The 22,780-nt window shown below is 34.2% G+C and overlaps 1 protein-coding gene across 3 annotated transcripts in view; it reads right to left on the reverse strand.

Annotated features, from left to right (window-relative positions):
- Positions 1-22,780, reverse strand: part of ATP11B (ATPase phospholipid transporting 11B (putative)) — a 115,944-nt gene that overhangs the window by 89,445 nt on the left and 3,719 nt on the right. For all 3 annotated transcript variants that reach the window (XM_046657973.1, XM_046657974.1, XM_046657976.1), the window contains exons 2-3: positions 5,176-5,292; positions 316-405 (exon numbers count right to left, since the gene is read on the reverse strand). In XM_046657973.1, coding sequence (XP_046513929.1) covers positions 316-405; positions 5,176-5,292 — 207 coding nt within the window. The remainder of the gene's footprint in view (positions 1-315; positions 406-5,175; positions 5,293-22,780) is intronic.

Consider the following 22,780-nt stretch of genomic DNA (forward strand, 5'->3'; position numbering starts at 1 on the left):
AAATCAAGATACTTATGCTCTGAGGCAGAGTATCAGAAAGATGATATTATTTTTTGGCTTTGATTATGGTTATCAGCAACACAGCACATCAGTGATGAAACAAAACACAATTAATCTTAGAACTCATAGGCTATTTTTTTAGAAATACAGATGTGGTTTAAATCATTGTATTCACTGAATAAAATGGGGAAGCTCTGCAGAAAAAAACTGGTCCCAAAGTCAAATGATTTAGAATGCAATTTAATTTTTCCCTGAAGACATATTTTTAGAAATCACGTCTAGAAATTTAACAAACTATTGAGTGACAAAGCTTACCTGAACCAAAAATATAATAAGAAAATAAAAGTTTGCAACTCTTCTGAATTGTTCAAATAAAGTTTTTGGAACAAAATTCCACACAGTATACTAAAAAAAAAGAGAAGAGATTGATAAATTAATATTCAAAAATAATATATACTATATAGATGTAACAACAAGGAAAGTAAAATCCAGATTTACTAAGCCCTTAGACAAATTCGTGTAACTCTTGATGCCACAGAAACTATTTATCTGGTTTTTAAGAGTTTCAGGACTTTTTTCCTACTCTGTTTTTCTTTACAATATATTGGTAATTTTGGCATAATTTTTAAAAATGAGATAAAGTGGAACTTATCAATTTTGCTATTAAATTCTTGATTTTTTAGAAATTGAAGATGGCAGATCTAAAACAACATTTTAATAATTTATTTTGGACTTTGGTTACAGAAAACTAAATCTAATGCTAAAGATAAATAAGAGGTGATAGAAATGCTGATACTAGATACAATTTATTTCATACTTTATGTAGCTCATGTCAGAAATAGAGGAAATGGTATAATTATCCAATTATTCTTTAAGTGTGGAATATGAAAAAATAACCTAGAATGTGAAAAAGATTAAAAAATACTTTACATAAGTGATTACTGGTATAATCATCAAGAAAACCTCATAAAGGGCATCAAAATTTGTCACAATGTCAATGTTAAAAGTAAGATAGTAGAGTATAATGGTTAAGAACATAGATGGTAGGGGTTAAACTGCTGTAGTGTAAATCCTAATTCAAGGTCACTAAATGACCTTGGACCAAATCTCTCTGCACCCACTTTGACCTCCATAAAATAAGGACAATAATAACAATAATGCATAGGGTTGTTATAAAGATTAAATGAGGTAATTAATTTATGAAGCACTTAGACAGAACCTGGCTCATACTAATAGCTATGTAAGTGTCTACTGTTATATTATTAATCAGCTTATAAACCTATAACTCTATATTATAGGTGCAGGGTAATACAATTTTACTTGTGTCACTCACCACTTACAACACAATTTCATAAATGAAACAGGGAAACACTTTATAGCACTGTTACTTTACCCAACGTACCTTCTCCCAATAGGATGTAAGATCCCTGAGACTAGGGACATTGTTTTATTTGTTGCTCTATCTCAAGCATTTACACTCCCACTTGGTACACCACTGGAGATCAAAACTTTAGCAGAACAGATGAATATAGCTGCAATGGGCTTGTTTTTTTTTTTTTTTTAGATAACTACCCTGATGTCAGGCAATGAAGCCTTAATGGTTACTGATAAATTCAAGATTTTAAAGGAGGAGTTTACTTAATTTTCTCTGGTGCAATGTACAATGGTTTTGATTTCTGCAGTTTCATATGTCAAAAATTCACTTCTTAATTAGTTGTTTGAGACCTGAAACAGCCTATCCCATATGAACAATTTTATAAACAGGGTTAGGTTCCCAGAAGAGCTCACAAAAGCCTATTTGACCCAAGGGTATATAAATAGTACAATACCTAACAACCTTTCTCTCTTAGGTGAAATTACATTTTCAGTTCTAATCCGGGATACCTGAAACATATTTTCCTGTGGAAGTGGTAGCACCAGTGGTTCCAGAATTTGGGGATGGGAAATATGCTCAGGGCTCTAGAGAAAAGAGAGGTATATATTTACGGAAACCAAAAGAAGCCACTGCTCAATGTGTACAAGTGAGACTGTAACTCTGGGTCAAATCATCTCCAGCCATCTTAACTGGAGCAAAAAGACAGCTGTCCCCACAGGGGTCAAAGTATTCCACGTAACCTCCTCAGTCACCGAATCAAATGTTTAAAACTTTCTAGGAATTAAGTTGGCAACATTCTAAGTTTACATCAATCTGTTTAAATCATAACAGTGACAATATATTGTGTCCTCCAGAATCTTGAAAAGAGCAACTACATAAACTGTCAGTAAGGTCATTGGTTTCAGGATATTTTCTCTGGCTAGCTCAATAATACAATGGAAAAATTCAGAATAAATAAAAATTTCTTATGAACACTAGCTTACAAATATTAGGACTTACTGTTTCCAGGTTTTCTAAAATACAAACATATTAATAGACGGAATGAGTCTGAATTTCTGCTTGTCCTGTCATATACAGAGGAAGGACTCTAGTAGAATAATATCAAATACAAAAATATTTTAAGAAAAATAATGATTTATTATGCTTTAAAATTCTTTTAATTATTATGTAATAATGGCCAAGAAAAATGAATTAGAAGTGTAACCTCTGTGGTTATATATATGACTAAATAATTGACCTTTTTTCCTCCTAAGGTCTAACATTAGTAAGAAAACCAAAGCATAGCTATAGAATTAAATCTATTGCAAAGAAGTTTAAATTTAAGATAAGGCAGTTAATATGGTAAATTAAACTAAACAAAACTATATCATGCATCCACAATGTGCAAGACACTTGCACTATAAGAGGACAAAAGATAAGAAGTTTAATATTAAATAGAGGAGATTAAGAACAATTATCAGTAGCTGAATTACCAGTATTCAAAGATAAAGTAAATGAAGGAATACACAAATAATTAAAACAAAAGCAGTCAATGAGAGAAAAATTTAATGAAGAAGGTCATATTTGACATGGGCTTTAAGAGAGGAACGTTCAACAGCCTGAAAATGGCGCAAATAGAGGGAGAACATTTCAGGAAGGAAGGACAGCATGAACAAAGGCAGAAAGGAGGACAGTTCATCATGGCTTTTGGGATAGAAGGTAATACAGTCTGGAAGGAGTTTAAGACAACAATAGAGGAGTAGAAACGTAAAGGGAATAACAAGAAGTCAGCCTCATTTACGGTCAGGAAAAATTCCCGACACTGTCTATATAAATATTTACATTCTTGAAATTGTGGTCAAAAACATTTAATCCCCAAAGTTTTCCAGGACACACAGCCTGCAGTACAGGCAGAGGAGTTAAGTGGTCCTGTGAACTCCAGCAGATGAGAACTACAAAAACCAGATTTAAAAACACTATTCAAAATCCTAGACTGGGTCCAAAGCATAGATAGAAACTAAAAGAGAGTTTAATTTCAAAAAAACTGCAAATGGAAGGAGGATGAATTGTGAGCTATGGCTTCTCAGCACAGAGACGCTATCTAGTTCTCATAGCTATTGCAGGAAAACAGGAGGGAAAAACTACACCCTTATCAACAAAATATGACAGACATTAGAGTCCAGGGCTGGAAACGTAGCTCGAAATTTAAGGGGAAAATACTGGTAGTGAAAGGTCCATGAAAGCAAAATGACCCAAATTCAGAACATAAACTATCCAAACCCAGGCTGACGGCTAAACTATGCACTAAAAAGAAATGAACTACTGATACTGATACTTGCAACAACAAAGATGAATCTCAATAGTATTATGTTAAGTGAAAAGAAGTCAGACACAAGAGACTCGAACTGTGTAACTATTTATATGAAATTCTAGAGAACACAAAACTCTAGTTACAGAAAGTAGAGCAGTGGTTGCTAGTGCTAGAGGTGAGAAGGAGGGGGACTGGCTGCTAACATTTTGGAGCGATAGATATATTCTACAACTTGATTGTGGTGGTGGTCACATAATATTATACATTTGTCAAAACTCATGAAAGTGTACACTTTAAATTGGTGACTTTTATTGTACATAAATTATATGCAAAGTTTAAAAAAAAAACCAAAATTTTCAAAAAGGATTTTTATTTCTTGCACAATTTACTAAGAACTGTGTCATTAATTGAGAGCTCCTCTACTACCCTCGATTCTACTTCCCCTTCCTGCTCTTTGCTTTAGAACCACTGTCCAAAATGAGAAATGTCACCAACGCGTGTGTTGCATATGTAAATAATGGGAAGGCTGTAAAAAAGGGGCAGGCCAAAGGAACTACTGGCCTAAGATGACATCCTTGGGAAAGATGAGATCAGGATTAGAGAAAAAATATTAGTCACTCTGGAAGGGAGGGAAGGAGCAATGCAAAAATGTTTCTTAAGGTGGTCTATTAAGTAATAGCTATGATCTAAGGAGAACTCTATGATTAGTCTTTTTGATTTACATCCTCTACAACTACACTGTCCAAGACGGTAACCATTAGTTACAGGTGGCTATTGACATCTAATTTAAAGTAAATTAAAAATTAAGTTCCTCAGTCACATCAGCCACATTTCAATTCCTAAACAGACCTATTTGGCTAATGGCTATCATATTATAAAGCGTGGAAAACATTTCCATTACGAGAGAAAAGGCTATTGGACAGCATTACTCTACAATCTTCAGTTTCCAAATAAACTAAGACATCTTAAAAATAGAAAAAAGGAAACAAGGAAGAATATGTAAGAGTGAAACAGTACTTTGGTACTATAAAATGTTTACAGAAGAGTGATAAAATTGGAGGAAGTCAGACTTTAAAGTCACACAAAACTGAGTTCAAACTCCAAGCTCGTCGCTTACTAGTGTGCAACCCTGGGTAAATTATTTCCCAGCACTTCAACTGAAGAAACGAATACATAAAATGAGTATAACAACACTTTGTAAAAGCTATCTCAGAGTTGCTGTAAGGATTAAATGATATAAGAAGTACCTAATGAAGTGACTGACACATAGTATAAATATTAGTTCCTTAGTTTAATTCCAACTAAGGATAATTTTTAGCATGTTCGAAACCTGGTATTAGCAATTGGCAACTTCTTTTATTTTACAGTTCACAATTTTGATTAAGATAAATCTACCAACTACCATTTCCTTGAATTTTTAATGATATAAATGTATACTACAATACACAAATAAATCACTTTTCAAAACAAAATGGTATATATTTTTAATTAAAAAAGAGTTAATTCTTACCTTAGATGAAATGATCCGGTTATCTATAAATTTCTGAGGTGTGTAAAGGCCACTCTGAGGAAACCTGTTGGCTATGTAAATGGTTCTTGAGTCACTTTGATGTGGTGGGTCAAAACCCTGAGACCAAGCAAAAGAAAAAGTAATAATGGTCAACAAGGCTAGTTGTTACGATTCTTTACTGGTTTCATTTATTTATTTTTCTTTAAAGATTGGCACTTGAGTTAATATCTCTTGCCAATCTTTTTCTTCTTCTTCTTCTTCTCCCCAAAGTCCCCTAAAACATAGTTGTGTATTATAGTTGTAGGTCCTTCTGGTTCTGGTATGTGGGACGCCGCCTCAGCATGGCCTGATGAGCGGTGCTAGGTCCGTGCCCAGGATCTGAACCAGTGAAACCCTGGGCCACCAAAGCAGAGTGGGCGAACTCAACAACTTGGCCATCAGGGCAGCCCCTACTGATTTTATTTAATTGATTAGATTACACATATAATCACTGGCCTTGAACTGCATAGACATTCAATCTATTTAATTATTAGGAGAGGTAAGCCATATACTTTTTTCTTTCATAGGTAAACAGGCACATTATCTTCAGATATAAACCAACTTGATAATACTTCCAGTAATGAAAGACAGTCCATACTCTGTCAGAAACACCACCACAAGAAAAAAAAATCATACAGAAGACATACAGAAGCATTTGAGGACAAAGTTTCTTTCCTTCCCTTTCATTCCTGTGGGGTTTCTTGCTTTTTTCTTAGGATGGATTCCTACTCAGTGATGTGGAAAAGTCTCATGGAGCTCTGGCCTAGTCAGCACCTACCACATCTGATGACAAAAGTTTATATTTTATTTCTTCCACATCCAGATCAACTTGGTTTCAAAGTTCTTTGCTCCCAGAAGACTTACAATGCTTTGGGTAGTCTTGCCCAGATTCATTCTACAAAAAAAAATCATCTCTTTGTGCTAGTTACATTATCAATCGTCTCCCTGAAAAATGAATATATGTTATAATTCTAGCCTCAAGGTCCTCAAGACCATCTCTCAAGGTACATTTAGTAACGATCTCTAGTGGAAAAGTTTTCACTGGTGACAAGAATAGTGATATTTTATTCCTACAGTATTGTACTCTTTTCCTGGGTGGCAAGTAAGTCTTCAGTACTCTTTTGTAGACCTTGGGAACTCCTTGACAGGCTGAAAGCAATCATCAAATGCAAGACCTTTTTTGGGTTCTAATAGGCAATGATTTGAAATTTCTTAGATTTTCATTTTTTTCATGGTGGCCAAGGGCTATGTACTAGTATTACTACGTTATTAAAAGGTCAATTAAACTTGGTATTCATAAACTACAATGATTCATTTTTAGACATTAAGGACTCTAACTTAGTAATCTACTAATTAAGTAATGTGGCTGCCTGATTCAATACTTAGCATCCCTGTAAAATTTCCATTAAGCACACACGTAGACAGTTGACATCCCCATATTATGTAGAGGATTATTTTGTTCAGTACATCAGAATATTAACAGTGTTATGTATGGTTTCCAATTGCTGTTATTCTTGGTTTTAAAAAATTTATTTTGTGATCTTAGAAACAACTAGTACAGGACTGTGCAAATTAAATGCTTTGTATGCTCCATAAAAAAAGCATGGTTTAACTTTATTTGTTTATGCTATTGATATTGATGACCAGATTTTGTAGATGTGAATGTGCCATTATTTGTCTGATTTCAAAATCAGTTTCTTCAAGGACAAAATGTGGCATGCATATTTATTTTTCTCATAAATTTTCTTTTAAATATTTCACAACTGTGCCCTGTAATAACTCATGGGGGAAAAACGGCATGTCTCACAATCAGAGTTGGAACTCATTCCTCCATCTAGAATATCACAATCATTTTAAAGATACATGCCATTTAATTCATTCAACAAATATTTATTGAGTTTAAGTTCTATGTTAAGCCACGAAGAATTACGTGATTTGTTATATACTCAAGCAAACCATAACACGCTCAAACTCAATAAATAATTGAATGAACAAACAAATACTTGGAATGTGACTGCTATGGTCTATGGCTGTATTTCTCAAAGGGGGTTCACAGGAAGTTTGCCTGTGAAATTCATCAAGTTATAAGAGGGACACACAGGTAACTGAAGCATTAGACTGCAAGAGGCACATTTATTCAACATCCACCCTATAACCATGTTAACATAACACTAAGTTACACAACAAGCATGTGAGCTTCTGGGATAAATGAAAGAAAAAAGAAAGTAAATTTGAGCATCTAAAAGAATATATAAATCTTTAAGAAGATGCCAAGACAATGGAGACTGAGAACCACTGATACAGAATTTTATTTTTTGCTAAATTCTACCAAGATTGAATTTTACTACTAGGGACATCTAACATGAAGAACAAAAACAAAATGAAGACCCACCTAAAAATATATATATTTTTTATTTTTTACTACATATTTATACATATATATGTATGTATATATAAATAAATGCATGCACTTCCCAGAAGCAAATGCTCATGATTCTCCATTCATTTCTACTGGATATACCAGTGATCAATGCTAAAGTTCTGGAACTCTTGAGATTTCTACAATTACTTCAAGGGGACACATTGAAATGTTCCAAAAATAAAATCAATTTTAAATTAAATTTTAAAGTCAGCATGATCTTATCCAATCACGTTACAATCAGTGGCATGCATATACACGTGGGTGTGTGTATTTTTCTCCCACACAAAATAGTTGGGTTTTATATTTGTTACTGTCATGTAAGTACAGCTAAATGTCCCTTATGGAAATTAAACCTATAATTTCATTTACTAGCATCATCATCTTTGCAACAAATCAAACTAGCCACAAATTAAATAAAAATAAAAGAATAAAACTGTCCAACAGTGAAGAAAGTGAATTAGAGCAGGGTCCATAAATGGGGTTCAGGTCTGTGAATCTCTGAAACTGCATGCAAATATGCATTTTTCTGAGAGTGAACACCGTTTTTTATCAGATTTTTATGATGTAAAGAAGCTTAAAGCAACTTAAGAAAAGTCTTGCTTTTGTAATCAATTCCCTATCTCAATATCCGTATTTTAAAAATGACACGAGAATCCTTATGTTTCAATAACACCTCTACTTTCTTTAACAGCAGTCAAAACAAACCTCTGTTATCAGAATTAATTGTGTAACTATACTGTTAGTGTGAAGTTCAAGTATAGTTTCACACTATTTCTAGCAAGATCAGCAATTCTGTGGCACTGAGAAAGAAATACAATCTGAACTCCCTAATCACTAGGTCAAGGCTACATGCCAGGGTTCAGAAACCTTTGGCACATATCACATTTTCTGTTGTCATCCCACACTACCCATTCACAGCCTCAAACCCCTGATGCTTGCCTGCTCCTTTCTCCTCTGATTTCATCTTGTCCCAGGCAAAGGAACTAAGACAGATTAATGCTATTCTAGCCACCCTGATTTTATTTTAATACCTGCTAAAAAGTAGAATCTATGCTCTGCAAGCACACATATTTAAACTATTTAAAAATAAACACTCATACTCCAAAAAAGTATGAAATTCAAAACCTCTTTTCTCTTCTGTTTGGATTTGTGAGCATATGGCAAATCCACAGGTACTAAAAAAAAGAAAGAAAGTGGGTGAGTATTTAAGGTAGAAAAAAATCTCATAGTGGCGATCAGGGGAAGAATTGACACATGGGACTGATTTGCAAGAGACTCTTGTAACCAAAAACTTATGAGGCCTAGGGAAATCAAATCAGCCAAGAGCTTTATAATTTTTAGAAGTTGATCTTTGACAGAAAGCAGTAGTTGGAAATGAATCATAACATTTTACATTTTCATACCAAATACACCAGCCTCTATACTATGTTAAAATGCCAAAGAGTTTATGAAAAATACAAGCATTACAAATAAAGGACCTAAGAAGAGATTAAAACTATAGTCCTATAACTATTGTCACACTTTTTTAACATAACTAAAAAAAATCATCTTTAGAGTTCAGTGATCGAAGTAAATCTGTGACTCTTAAAATTCTTATATGTGATCTATTTCCTCCATAATAGAAAGAAAAAGCTTCAAAACAGACACAAAAAACCCCAAACACAACAAAAAGGTGGCTATTACTAAAAAAAAAAATAAAAACAGAAAACAATGAGTATTGGTGAGGATGTGGAGAAGTTGGAACCCTTGTGCACCGCTGGTGGGAATGTAAAGTGGTGCAGCCACTGTGGATATAGTATGGTGACTCAACAAAGGAAACACAGAATGACCATATGGTCCAGCAATTCCACCTCTGGGTATATACTTAGAAGTGAAAGCACAGACTCCAACAGATATTTGCACACCCATGTTCATGGCAGTATTATTCACAACAGACAAAAGGTACAGGCAATCCAAGTGTTCACTGACAGATGATGGATAAATACAATGTCGTACACACACACAACAGGATATTATTCAGCCTTAAAGAGGAAAGAAATTGTGACACATGCTACAACATGGATAAACCTTGAAGACACTATGTTAAGTGAAATAAGCTTGTCACAAAAGGACAAACATTGTATGATTCCTTTTATATAAGGACTAAGAGTAGTCAAATTCATAGTCTGCCAGGGCTTTAGTGAAGGGAGCTAGTGTTTAACGGGTACAGAGTTTCAGTCCGGGAAGATGAAAAAGTTCAGGAGATGGATGGCGGTGACGGCTGCACAACAATGTGAATGTACTTAATGCCACCAAACTGTACACTTAAGAATGGTTAAAATGGAAAATTTCACATTATGTATATTTTACCACAATTAAAAATAACAATTTCACCCATTTGGGACTTTACCATGGATTTTCTGGATTAGAAGAGTCCTATTTAGCCATAATTTAACCATGAGTAATAAATGCCTCATTTGCTAGACTGGTAATTACTATGTATGGAATTACATAGATGGAATCAAAGAGACATTTATGATAAAAATAAATGTGTGAGGTTTCAGTTCAGATCAAATTTAAAAGTCATAGGCCTTAGTAAGTAAGAATTTAAGGTTTCTATAACCAAGAACCCTAAATTTGATTTTTTTGCTCTGCCTATCCAGTTGAACATTGGCTGGATAAGGAGTGAAACTAGTAAATCGTGGAACTGTGGAATCCAGTTTGGAGATAGATGGATAAAAACAAATTTCTACCGAGGTTTCTCAAACATTTTCACAATCATAAACAATGGCAATGAAGACAGCTTCCTAGGTCCTCTTTAGTACATCAGAAGCAATGGTGTACAACTCTGAGACAGGCCAGAGACATGTAGTCAGTCAAAAAACAAATCTACACCATAACGAAAACCAACAATCTGTACTTCCTACCAACCCCACTTTCCACAATCTAGACATTCTACCTTTCATCTTGCCATAAGAAACATTTTTCATGTTTCTCAAAATCCATAACACTTGTTCTTACACAGAATGAAAGTGTATGTTGTTCCTGTTATCAGATAGGTACAATGTAATACAAGCATTCATATTTAGCAAATCAACCCACCTAATACTATTACTGAAACAATATTGCTGAATGACCATGCCCTTTGCTCTACAGGCTTTCCCAGTCACCCACTGTTTTCTGATTGGTTGCTTAAATGTGATTTCCTATTCTCATTGAGAGAACTGCATGTCACAGTCCTTTATTACAGCTAGGATACTATATATGCCTCAAAGTCAAAATTGCTTTTGGGGAACAAGCCCAAGGGAAGAAACGAAGATTTCTAGGGAACATTTCAGAAATAAGGTTGGTACTGATTTTCACAATGATGGGAGGGGGGGTCTACTGGCATTTAGTGGGTGGGTAGATGAGTAGGTGGGGAAGAGAGACTACACATTCTGTAATGCATTGTAGTCCTGCCACCAAAGAAATGTCCTGTGAACCAGACAACTTCCAAATGCCCTGCCTAATATTCATGTTGATAACAATCTCTTTAGAATAATATGAACCTCCTATTTAAATATAAATACACAATATTTTGTATGGATTTGTGAATTTTTCAGGAATGTAACTACCATGCAAATTGAAAGAAAATATTTTGCTTTGTCAGACTTTACAAAGAGTTGTTCACTATTTCAGAAAATTGCATCACCAATGGGAATGTCACTTGAATTTGAGTCACCAATACACTACACTTTCAGCATCTTCATTAGGAGCCATGCATTCACAATGATTACAGCATCTGATAATTCATTACATCTAGTGTGGTTATGATTGAGCATTTACATACTGAAATAGACTTTACTTAATATAAATGTTATTTTTCCTTCAAACAACAACTAGGGTTTTAATGTTGATTTTTTTTAAAGAAGTTATTTCCATAGGCAGGTTACATATTTAAATTTTATTTCAGGATGAGAAAGAAAGGAGCATTTATAAAACATTTGTAAGAAATTGGGAACATTGGGTGCGAAAGGGCTGAAAAGCAACTATGTACTTAAATGGCCAAAATGTAAGTCATATTACAAGTATTCACTATCTTGAGTGTATAATAGAATCCCTCAAGCTAGAAGCTGCTGCTGATACCAGCAGCACTCCAATCATGAAACAATACAAGAATACAAGAAGTATTTCCAAGCACAGATTTAAACAGGTTAATATATTAGGTAAAAAATTTTAAACAATAACAACATAAAAAATACATTGGGGCCAGCCCAGTGGCATAGTGGTTAAGTTCACATGCTGTGCTTTGGAGACACAGGGTTGGCAGGTTTAGATCCCAGGCACAAACCTACACACCACTCATCAAGCCACGCTGTGGCAGTGTCCCACATACAAAGCAGAGGAAGATTGGCACAGATGTTAGCTAAGGGCCAATCTTTCTCAAGTAAAAAAGAGGAAGATTGGCAATGGATATTAGCTCAGGGCCAATCTTCCTCACCAAAAAAAAAAAAATTTTTTAAAAATTGAAATCAAAACCAGAGATACTGAGTGAATCCTTTTAGTTATTTAGACAAGAACTGAAACAAAAGGTAGAAAGAAGTAGGGAAGGATAAAAAGGAGAGAAGATACACAATTGTTTTATTAATTTTATATGCTAGGAACCTGAGAAACATGCTTAAAAGAAAGTAAAACATGTCTATACAGCTCAAAAAAAAAAAGGAATTAAAAAAAAGAATTCAGCAAACCCTAAACTATTGCTATGAAAATTTGAAAATTAAACTTTATGCACAGAAATGACTAGCAACACTGGGTCAAATATTTCTGGAAATGTATTTAAAAAACACAGAAAAGAATATTTTAGTATATTTTCAGCAAGCAGTTCATTTTCCCTGCATAATGACTATTAAAGCATAATTGCTGATCTATAATTCTTGCCTTCTGGTATCTTCCTGCGTGTAGAGAGTTTACTTTAGCAACCAATCAAAGAGAATGTACTGAGTACTTTCTATGTGCTTTGCAGTGTGCTAAGGACCACTGATGATAAAAAGAAATATATGACTTAGTTCCTGCCTACCTGCAGTTGATGAAACCTTAGTGATTCAGGCCTCCATTACTTACATTAGATATCATCTAATTTCCTCTTTCCCTCTCACATATTTACGATCAAACTAGACTTATTTTCTGGTTTCAGTGTGAGACACCCTGCATGGATATCTAGTAAGCAACTGGATATGTTTATTTAGAGGTTGGGAAAGAGGGTTGGACTTGAGATTGGAACCCAGCAAGCATAATGATGATGGTTAAAGTCAGAAATACGTATGAGACTGCCTATTAAGAGTATATAGAGGAAGAAGAGGATAGGGAAGAGAGAATTCTCAGGGCTATCATTTAAGACACATGTGAGAGAAAAGGACTACGCAAAGAAGAAAGACCATCAGAGAGGAGGGAAAACAAGAGTGGTGTGGCAGAAAACCAGGAAGAAAAAAGCACAAAAGGAATTATTTCATATGCTGCAGAGAAAGATGAGAACTGAAAAAAAGACGACTGAATTTAATAATTAGGAAACCATTGGTGGCTTTGGCAATACAGTTTGAATAAAGTTAAAAGGACTACAACAGACTGATGAATGTTGGCAGAGAGATGGATGGGGAAGTGGGGATAGTGGTTAAGTACTGAAAAGCTAAATCAAGTGAAAGATTTTTAGTGTAAGCAAATTATAAGCATATTTTTAGGTCTGAAATGAAGCATCTGGTAAAGAGGGAGAAAAATAAAGTTATGGGAAAGAAAAAATTACTGAAGGATCAAGGGGGGAAAAGAGAAAATGATCAAGAGCCAAGGTGTAAAGCATTAAATTTGGAAATAGATAGGATCTCTCCTTATTTGAAAGGGAGATAATTTTTTTATTTGAACATGAAAAATGAAGAAAGCTGAAATGATATACTATCACATTTTCCATTTTGGTAATTCTAAATATCTTTGTGATGAGGTGATACAGCCATCACTTGAGCAAGTGAGTTCAGTTACTCAGTGTGTGTTTACAGACTTCTCTTCCTATGGCTTTCTGCATACACTCATACTCCTAATAGAAGCTCAGACTGCTGTCACAAATCACATCACCAGTTCTTTCCTTTGTGAATCAATTAAATCTAAAATTCACATTCACTTTTTTATTACTAATAGATATTTCTTGTACAACAAAACTAAGAAACTTATAGACTCTTCAATTACTAATGGTCATCATAATGACTTCTGATAACCAAAGGCATTGCGTTCTCACAGTTTTGGATGTCAGAGACCAGTAAAAAAAATTTTTAATTAGGAAACTGACAGAAGGTTGCCAACTTTTATTCCTCCAAGCAAGAATATTAACAAAAAACAAAGTAAGCAAAATAATCTAAGACTTAAAAGATAGTTCTTGAAAATCTGAAAAACCGTCACAGTCCAGAGGAAACTAAGAATGCATGATGACTAAATGTAATGTGTTATCTCAGATGGAATTTTGAACCAGAAAAAGGATATCATTGAAAAACTAATAATATCTGAATAAAGTAAGGAGTTTAATAATAATGTATTAATATTAGTTCATCAGTGTAAAAATGTAGCATAGTAATGTAAGATGTTAACAATAGGAGAAACTGTGTGAGGGAAACGTATGGGAATTCTCTGTATTATCTTTGCAACTTTTCTGTAAATACAAAACAATTCTAAAATGAAAAGTTTATTTTTTAAAAGTTAAAAAAAGACTTCTCAAAAACAAGGACATCTACAAATTTAAGCAAAGACATACACACACACACGCATGCATGTTAGATTGACCTAGTTTTTTCTCATTTCTCACTGAAAACTTTACCTCAATCTACAGAAAACCTCCTCACTAGGGAATTCATAGTTTAGGAGATTATAAAGACTGTTAAAAGCATCTCTGATTGTTTAAGAACTTTTACTTTTACTATCTCATAATAAATTCCTAAGGGTTTTTTTTAATTCTGCAAATACATGCTGGAAAAAAAAGTTGATCAACACTGGCAGGTTAAACACTGCATCAGTTTCCTTTAATGCTGCATATAGAGTTGGATCCACAAAGTCTGAAGGTCTCCTGCACATCTAAGTTAGAGGCCAGAACCTTTACAACATTTAAATTTCAATACGAAAACACAAAGTTAGAGAATGGCTTCGCTGTCTTTCACTAGTAAAGAATCAGGTCCACCCTCATATCTTTGATACAGTTTTCAGAACTTGTATATTAAAGAGCATAGTGGAGAACTGAGATAAGCAAGAATATCTACATTCCCTTTGCAGTTCAAGAGATGCAAGAGTGAAGAGACAATTTTCTGGGTAACGTGGGATTAAGACCTAAACTGACTATACACTTCTCAAGCTTTATCTGCCAATTACACTCATTGCAAAAGACTCTACAAAGCAAATTTTAGAACACTAATACATAACACAAGTATTTATTGAGAAAAATGTGCTTGATACTATGCTAGGCAATGTACCAAATTTAAGTAAAAATATTTGACTATTCTGAAATATCAAGCTACTTACTATGTCATTTGTTATCTTATAATTAATTTTTAAAAATTCAATTTATAAATACTATGAGCACTGACTATATGCTAGGATATATGCTTGGTACTGTGGAAATACCAAAATGAGATGTCAGGGGCCCTGCTCTGAACAAACCTTGATTTTTTAAAAATAAGGCCTCTTAATAAGCAGAAAAAGTGAAAAAAATATCAAGTAAAATTTTGACTGAAATAGCAGTAAGTCATTAAATGACTTTTTTCCCTATAGAAAATTATCAAATACATTCTTGTGAATAAAGAGTTAAAAGTATAGCATAATTCCATTACAGAGGCAATAAAAGTTATTAATAAAAATGGACAACTATCCTATCTCTTTGCAGCATTTCCATTTTCTGTTTCCACATCATAAACTTCAAACTAATTTTTGGGCTCCTAAGGTTCAAAATGAAAAGTAAGAAATTAATAACTTTCAAAAAAATTTGCCATGCTGCTAGGTCGATTTAAACATATTGCATTTTACATTAGATAACATTTTCAAAAGGAGACATATAGTCATGCATCACTTAATGACAGGGATACATTCTGAGAAATGTTCTGAGAAACATGTCGTCAGGTGATTTCACCATTGTGCAAATGTCATAGGGTGCACTTACACAAACCTAGGTGGCATGGCCTACTACACACCAAGGCTATATGGTACCAATCTTACGGGACCAAGATCGTCAAATAATGATGATGGTTAAAGTCAGAAATACGTATGAGACTGCCTATTAAGAGTATATAGAGGAAGAAGATATATGCAGCAGTCTGTTGGTGGCCGAAACATTGTTATGTGGTGCACGACTATACATTAAGGTACAAGCAAGGCCTAATGTCTTCTGGTATCTAAAATATGTCAAGTTGAGAATAGCTATGGCTGATTATCTACAGGAACTCTAGATCACTTCTCTCCATTTCCTCTATAAACTTGTCACTCCCATCTCCAGAGTACTACTGCTGCTAGAAATGTCTTCCCCTAACCCACTCTCTAGTCTTGCGTCTCTCTTGGGCAGACTTTAGATGGCAGGATGGGGAAAGAGAGATATGGGGAAAACTGCTGTTACTGCTCATTTTCTTCCACTCTGCTAAACTCCCTGGAAAAACTCTCTGGGTTCCAGTCCTGCCTCTGGCACTAATTAGTTACTAACCTTGGAAAAGTCCATACTTTGAACACTTCCCTTGACTTAACAGAAGCAAAATTGGATAAAATCTTTTTTCTTTAACTAAGAAGACTGAGCTAGGCTTAAAATAAGATGATATTTCTGTAATCACAGGCTGACCTTTTGGGACTCCGAGTCTGGAAACAGGCAGCCTAAAGTTCAACTCCTACAGCATGATAAAGATTAACAGCACTCCCATTGTACCTGGGTCCTAGCATCAGGTTCAATTGACAGGAGGCTGAAAAAAGTTGTATACCTTTAAATATGTATAAAACCTCCAAAGACAGAATGATATCTATGTTTTTTTTAAAAAAAGAAGAAAATATTATGAGACAAATCAGGTAGATATGCATCAAGAATAGATGGAAATGAAAGAGGTTCCATAATAAATTCTGAAAATGAAAAAGAGTCCATTTAAATTAAAAATTCAGAAGATAGGATGAACTCTAGATTGGACACAGGTGAGAGAACTAGCGAACTGGAAGCTGAACTAAGGAATTCACAGTGAAGTAGCCCAGAGAGAAAATAGATGGGAAATATGAAAAAGAAGTGAAGAGCTATGGTGGACCGATTAATGTCAAACAAGTTCTGGAGTAAGAAAATTAAAGGCTAAGAAGCAATTTTTAAAAGAAAAAATGGCCGAAAATTGTGTGAAGTATAGAAATACGAGCCTTCAGATTGAAAGCACACACAAGTACACAGCAGAAAAAAACCAAAAATAATATGAAAAAATTTTATGGATACAGCATAGTAAAATTGTGAAATATCAAGGACAAAGAGATAATCTTAAAAACAATGTGAAAGAGATTATCAACAAAGTAATGACAATTAGATTAAAAACATATTTTACAGCAGCAATAATAAATGTCAGAAAGCAATGGAATAAGTAGTAGTTTCAATATGTTGAGCAAAATTAACCATTGATCTGGAATTCTGTATCTACCTAAATTAGTATTAAATAGAAATTATGAAATAAAGTCATCTTAAGACATAAAAACTTACCACCCATAAACTCTTGCTTAAAAATAACTAAGGGACGCATTTCAGCAAGAATAAAAGTAAATCCAAAGGGAAGAGGTAGTATGCAAGAAACAATGGTGAGTAAAAGAAATCACTAAATCCTTGTAGGAAATTAAAATGAGCAATTATTTAAAAGTTACAAAATGTTTTGAGTTTAAAAAGAAGGAGAACTAAAAAATGCATTATAGGAGAAAATATCTGCAAATCACATACCTGATAAGGGTCTTATATCCAGGACATACAAAGAACTCTTACAACTCAATTAAAAAAAATTTTTTTTAACAGGCAGAAAGATCTGAATAGGCATTTCTCTAAGAAAGATACATAAACGGCTAATAGGAACATAAAAAGATGTGTGAAATCATTAGTCACTAGAGAAATGTAAATCAAAACCACAATAAGATACAATTTACCTACACTATGATGGCTATAATAAAAAAGACAGACAAAAACAAGTGTTGGCAGGGATACAAAGACACTGGAACACTCATACATTGCTGGTGGGAATGTAAAATGGTGCAGCCATTTTGGAAAACAGTTTGGCAATTCCCCACAAAGCTAAAAATAGAGTTACCATTTGACCCAGTAATTCCATTCCTTAGATATATAGCCGAGACAAAAATATATATCCACACAAAAACTTGCACATAGGCAGCATTATTTCTAATAGCCAGAAAGGTGGAAATAAACTAAATTTCACATTAATTGATGAATGGATAAATAAAATGTAGTATATCCATACAATGGAATATTATTTGGCAATAAAAAGAAATTAAGTACTGATACACGTTACGACATGGATGAATCTTGAAAACATTATGCTAGGTGAAAAATACCTAGTCACAAAATACCACATATTGTGCAACGCCATTTATGTGAAATGTCCAGAGTAGGCAAATCTATAGAGACAGAAAGTAGATTCGTGATCGACTAGAGCTGGGGGCTAGAGGTTTAGGGAAATGGAGAGTGAGAGTTAATGGGTAGCAAGTCTCTTTTAGGGAGCATAAAAATGTTCTAAAATTAGAGTGTGGTGATGGGTACACAATTCTATGAATATATCAAAAAACTGAACTGTATACTTTAGAGGGATAAATTGTATGGTACGTGAGTTAAATCTCAATAAAGCTGATAAAAGAAAGAAAGGTAGAACTAAAGTATAATGTAATAGTAATGTGGAAGGTGAGAGGTGGAATTTTGGGGCTAAAATCTTCTAAATCACTATATTATTTGTAGGCGGATAGAGAAACAGGCATAGCTAGAAAATAAATAAAGGATGAAAATACAATCCATAGCTTTTACATATCAAACGGAAAAATATGAATAGAAGAAACGTAACAAATTCAATGTAAAGCCAATCTAAATCCTAGAAAGATTTTCCACAGAATTAGACAGTGATTATAAATAGCATATGGAAGAGTAAAGATCCAACGCAATTCTGCAAAAAAAGAAAAAGGACTAGGGGTTCTGCCTGGCCAGATATCAAGACATCATAAAAATACTGTAATTAAGATAGTGCATTATTGGTACACCAATAGGTAACAGACAAATGAAACAGAATAGAGAACCTAGAAAGAGAACAAGATACGTGACAGAGAATGCTGGTATATGACACAGAAGGCAAACAACACAGATTAGTGGGGAAAAGATAGCCCATTCAATAAACAGCAGTAGGTCAAATAACTTTCCATATGGGATAAAACAATTCCCTACTTTATTCCATATAAAAAAATCAATTCCAGATATATTAAAGAGCTAAATGTTGAAAGACTAAATTTTAAGACAATTTGAAGAAAACATTAGAAAAATAGTCTTATGATCCTGGTATATGAAAGGAATTGTTAAACAAATAATAAAAGGCAGAAATCATTTGCCTAATAAATTTACCTACCAATAAATTTAAAATTTCTGTATCAAAAAGACACCATCAACAAAGTTAATTATAAGGGACAGACTGGAAGAAGATACCTATAATATATACAACAAAAAATTAGCATTCAGACCACAGAAGAAACTAATAAGGAAAAGACAAACTACCCAATAGAAAAATGAGTAAACTATTCATATGAATGAAATACAGGACATCTGAATCTCACTAGCAATCAGGAAAATGCAAATGTGGACAAAATGAAATACAATTCACACCCACCCAATGGGTAAGCTTTTTCAAGTCTGACAGTACAAAGTGTTGACCAAGATGTAGGGAAAGGGGAACTCTTGTGTTTCGGAAAATAATTTGGCAATATCTAGTAACAGTTATAATGCGCACACCCCATGACCCAGCAGTGACACTTCTAAGTATTCCCATTAAATAAGAACGGTCACTGAAACATTTTTTGTAATAGGAAAAAAATGATCACAATCTAAATGTCCTTTAGGGAAGAGTAGACTCCTAGAAGAGTGGCTAGGGCAGGGGTTGGTTCATCTGCTTGTTCCAGAGCCTAGCAAAGTGCTATCACAAAGTAGGTGTTCTGAAAATGCTTGGGTCAATGAAAAAATAAATGAGAAAGAAATGGTGTCACCTAAGAGTGGATAAAGAATTGGGAAACAGCTTTTGTTATATGGAGAAGTAAAATAAAATAGACAAAAATCCCTGCAATCATGAGATAAATGAGACAAGTAAATTATAGAGTATAAATAGTGATAAATGCTAAGAGAAATAAAAAGCAGGGAAGGGGGATAAGGAACTATTGGGGTGGGTTACAATTTTATATTTAATATCCAGAAAAGGCTTCACTGATAAGGTAAACATTAATAAAGACTTGAAGGGAGTGAAGGAGCTAGCAAATAGCTCGAAGAATATTCCAGGCAGAGGTAGCAGCCAAGGCAAAGAACCTGAGACTCAAGTATGCCTGACACTTCTGATGAATTGCAAGGTGGCCAGTGTGGAGAAAGCAGAGTGAAGCATGATGGGAGATGAGAAGTGGTTTGAGGAGGACGGATACAGATCAAGCAGACTTTGGTTTTCACTCTGAGCAAGAAGCCAGCTCTTTAGGTGGTCTTAAACGTAGGAATCACTTTGGCTCCCATGCTGAAAACAGACTTCAGGGATAGAAGGGATATTTAAAGACAAATGGCAATCAGAAAGCTCTTTGGAGCATCTGGGTAAGGTCCGTACTTCAGTGCTGCTGGGATACTTGGGATTCCTCACATGCTTGCCCACTCTAACCAAATGAAAAAGTGGGTATTTAAGAATATGTCTGAACATAGAGATAAAAGAAGCCAATATTCAAAGCTCTAGGTTCTTAAACATTAATTCCTGAGGTTAAAACTTATTTAGCCACACCAAAATACTACCACCATAGGCCTATGCTTCCTTTTCCTACTCATTCATTCCTTGAGAGCAAGGCAAAGAATGCAGGCACTTCAAAACTGATGCTGAAATAAATCCGATAATCATTTATTCAACCAACATTTGGCGGGTAAGTACCTACAAGGGGCAGTTGCTGTCTTGAGTGGAAAGAAAATAAGGATGAACAAGATATGGTCCCTGCCCTAAGATATTTAGATATTTATAGTCTAGTCTAGTGAGTGAGATATCTAGACTCAGATAATGTGCTATCTAGAAACACGAGCTCATTTTTAATGTTATACAGCAGCACTAACAGAAATATAACATGAGCCACAAATGCAAGCCACATATATAATTTTAAAATTTCTAGTAGCATTTTTTAGAAGTAAAAAGAAACAGGTAAAATAAATTATAATAATGTATTTTACTTTACCCAATATATCCAAAATATTATTTCAACATGTAACCAATATAAAAAAATTGATATATTTTACATTCTGTTTTTTATGCTGTTTTTGAAACCCTGTATTTTATACTTAAGAATATCTCAATTCAAACTAGCCACATTTCAAGTATACTGCACAGCACAGTTATGCAGAATAGACCTATTTTTTAGTAAATTGAAAAAATTTGACAGTTACAAGTACAGGACAAAGTAAAATAGCAGAGGGAGGCTTGAACATGTTGACAGGCTAAAGGAAAAGAATGAGAGAGTAAACGTATTACAGATAATTGATGGGGAGTGTGGACAGCAGGTGAAAGAAGAGGATTAAGAGCACAAGTGGACTCGTTAGCTTGGAAAAGAGCATGATCACATCTTCCTTTGTGACAGGTGGAAAGGGAAGAAGTACAGACATAAGCAAGCTTGGTGAGTGTGAGTGCTGAGAGAACAGAAAGTTGAGAGTTTCGGTTAAGAGTTTCCCCATTTTTCTCAGTGAATCAGAAGACAATATTATCAGCCCTTCCACCATTGCCAATACAAATCTGAAGGGATTACATTTATGGAACAATTTAAGAAACAGCATTCTAATATGACAACACTAAGTTGTACTTTTATAAAATTACAGTAATTTTCTAGCTTTCTTCTGGACTGGTCAATCTTGAATTCTGTCACCTTATCTCTAAACACAGAAGCAATAGTGCGGATTCACTCTTCCTTTCCTGATCCATTCAATTATTCAGAAAAGGTACCCCATGTCTACTCTATGTCAAGTACTATGTGAGACACTGAGCATAGAGATGAAAAAGGCCCTCAATGACCTACATTTGTATCCTCACTATTTAGCATATTATAACATCTGAATATAGTAAGTGCTTTAAAAAAACACAGTATTACATTGCCCTGTAAAGAAATATTACATGGCGTAGTGGTTAAGTTTGGCACATTCCACTTTGATGGCCTAGGTTCACAGGTTTGGATCCTGGGCGTGGACCTAAACAAATCATCAGCCATGCTGTGGCAGCAACCCACATACAAAATAGAGGAAGACTGGCACGGATGTTAGCTCCGGGCGAATCTTCCTCAAGCAAAAAGAAGACTGGCAACAGATGTTAGCTGAGGGCAAATCTTAAAAAAAAAAAAGAAAAAATATTACATGTCAACTAAAATATGTATGACAAAGACTTTCATTTAAAATTTTAAAGTAGTGCTGTCCAATAAAACCTTCTGTGATAATGAAAATGTTCTACTCTGAACTGTCCAATATGGTAGCTAATAGTCATATGAATTTTTAATTTAATTAGAATTTTAATTTTAATAGCCAGTGTGGTTAACGGCTACCATACAAATCTAAATATTAAATTACAGTGCATAGCTAATGGCATTTCCACTATTATAATCACAGTGCTTCCCCTCTAATGGGTTAATACACATAATATGCTGCTAGAAATGAGCACACCATGAATAATAATTGTACCAGAAATACATCATAAGAAAATTTTCTTAGCATAAAATAACTTTAGCATTGTGAGCCAAAACAGAAAGAGTAAAAGAAAAAGAAAAAGGAAAGGATATTCCAATCTTTTCCTTTCATTCACTTCCCTAAGGCAAAACATCAATCTTCTGACCACCTCTTTTTTTTCCTGATTGTGTCAAGTAGCGAAAATACTTTGTGGAGATAAGGAATCAAACATTTTTTTTTAATTTGAA

This window comes from Equus quagga, chromosome 4 (assembly GCF_021613505.1).
Source record: "Equus quagga isolate Etosha38 chromosome 4, UCLA_HA_Equagga_1.0, whole genome shotgun sequence".
NCBI classification, from domain to species: Eukaryota; Metazoa; Chordata; class Mammalia; order Perissodactyla; family Equidae; genus Equus; species Equus quagga.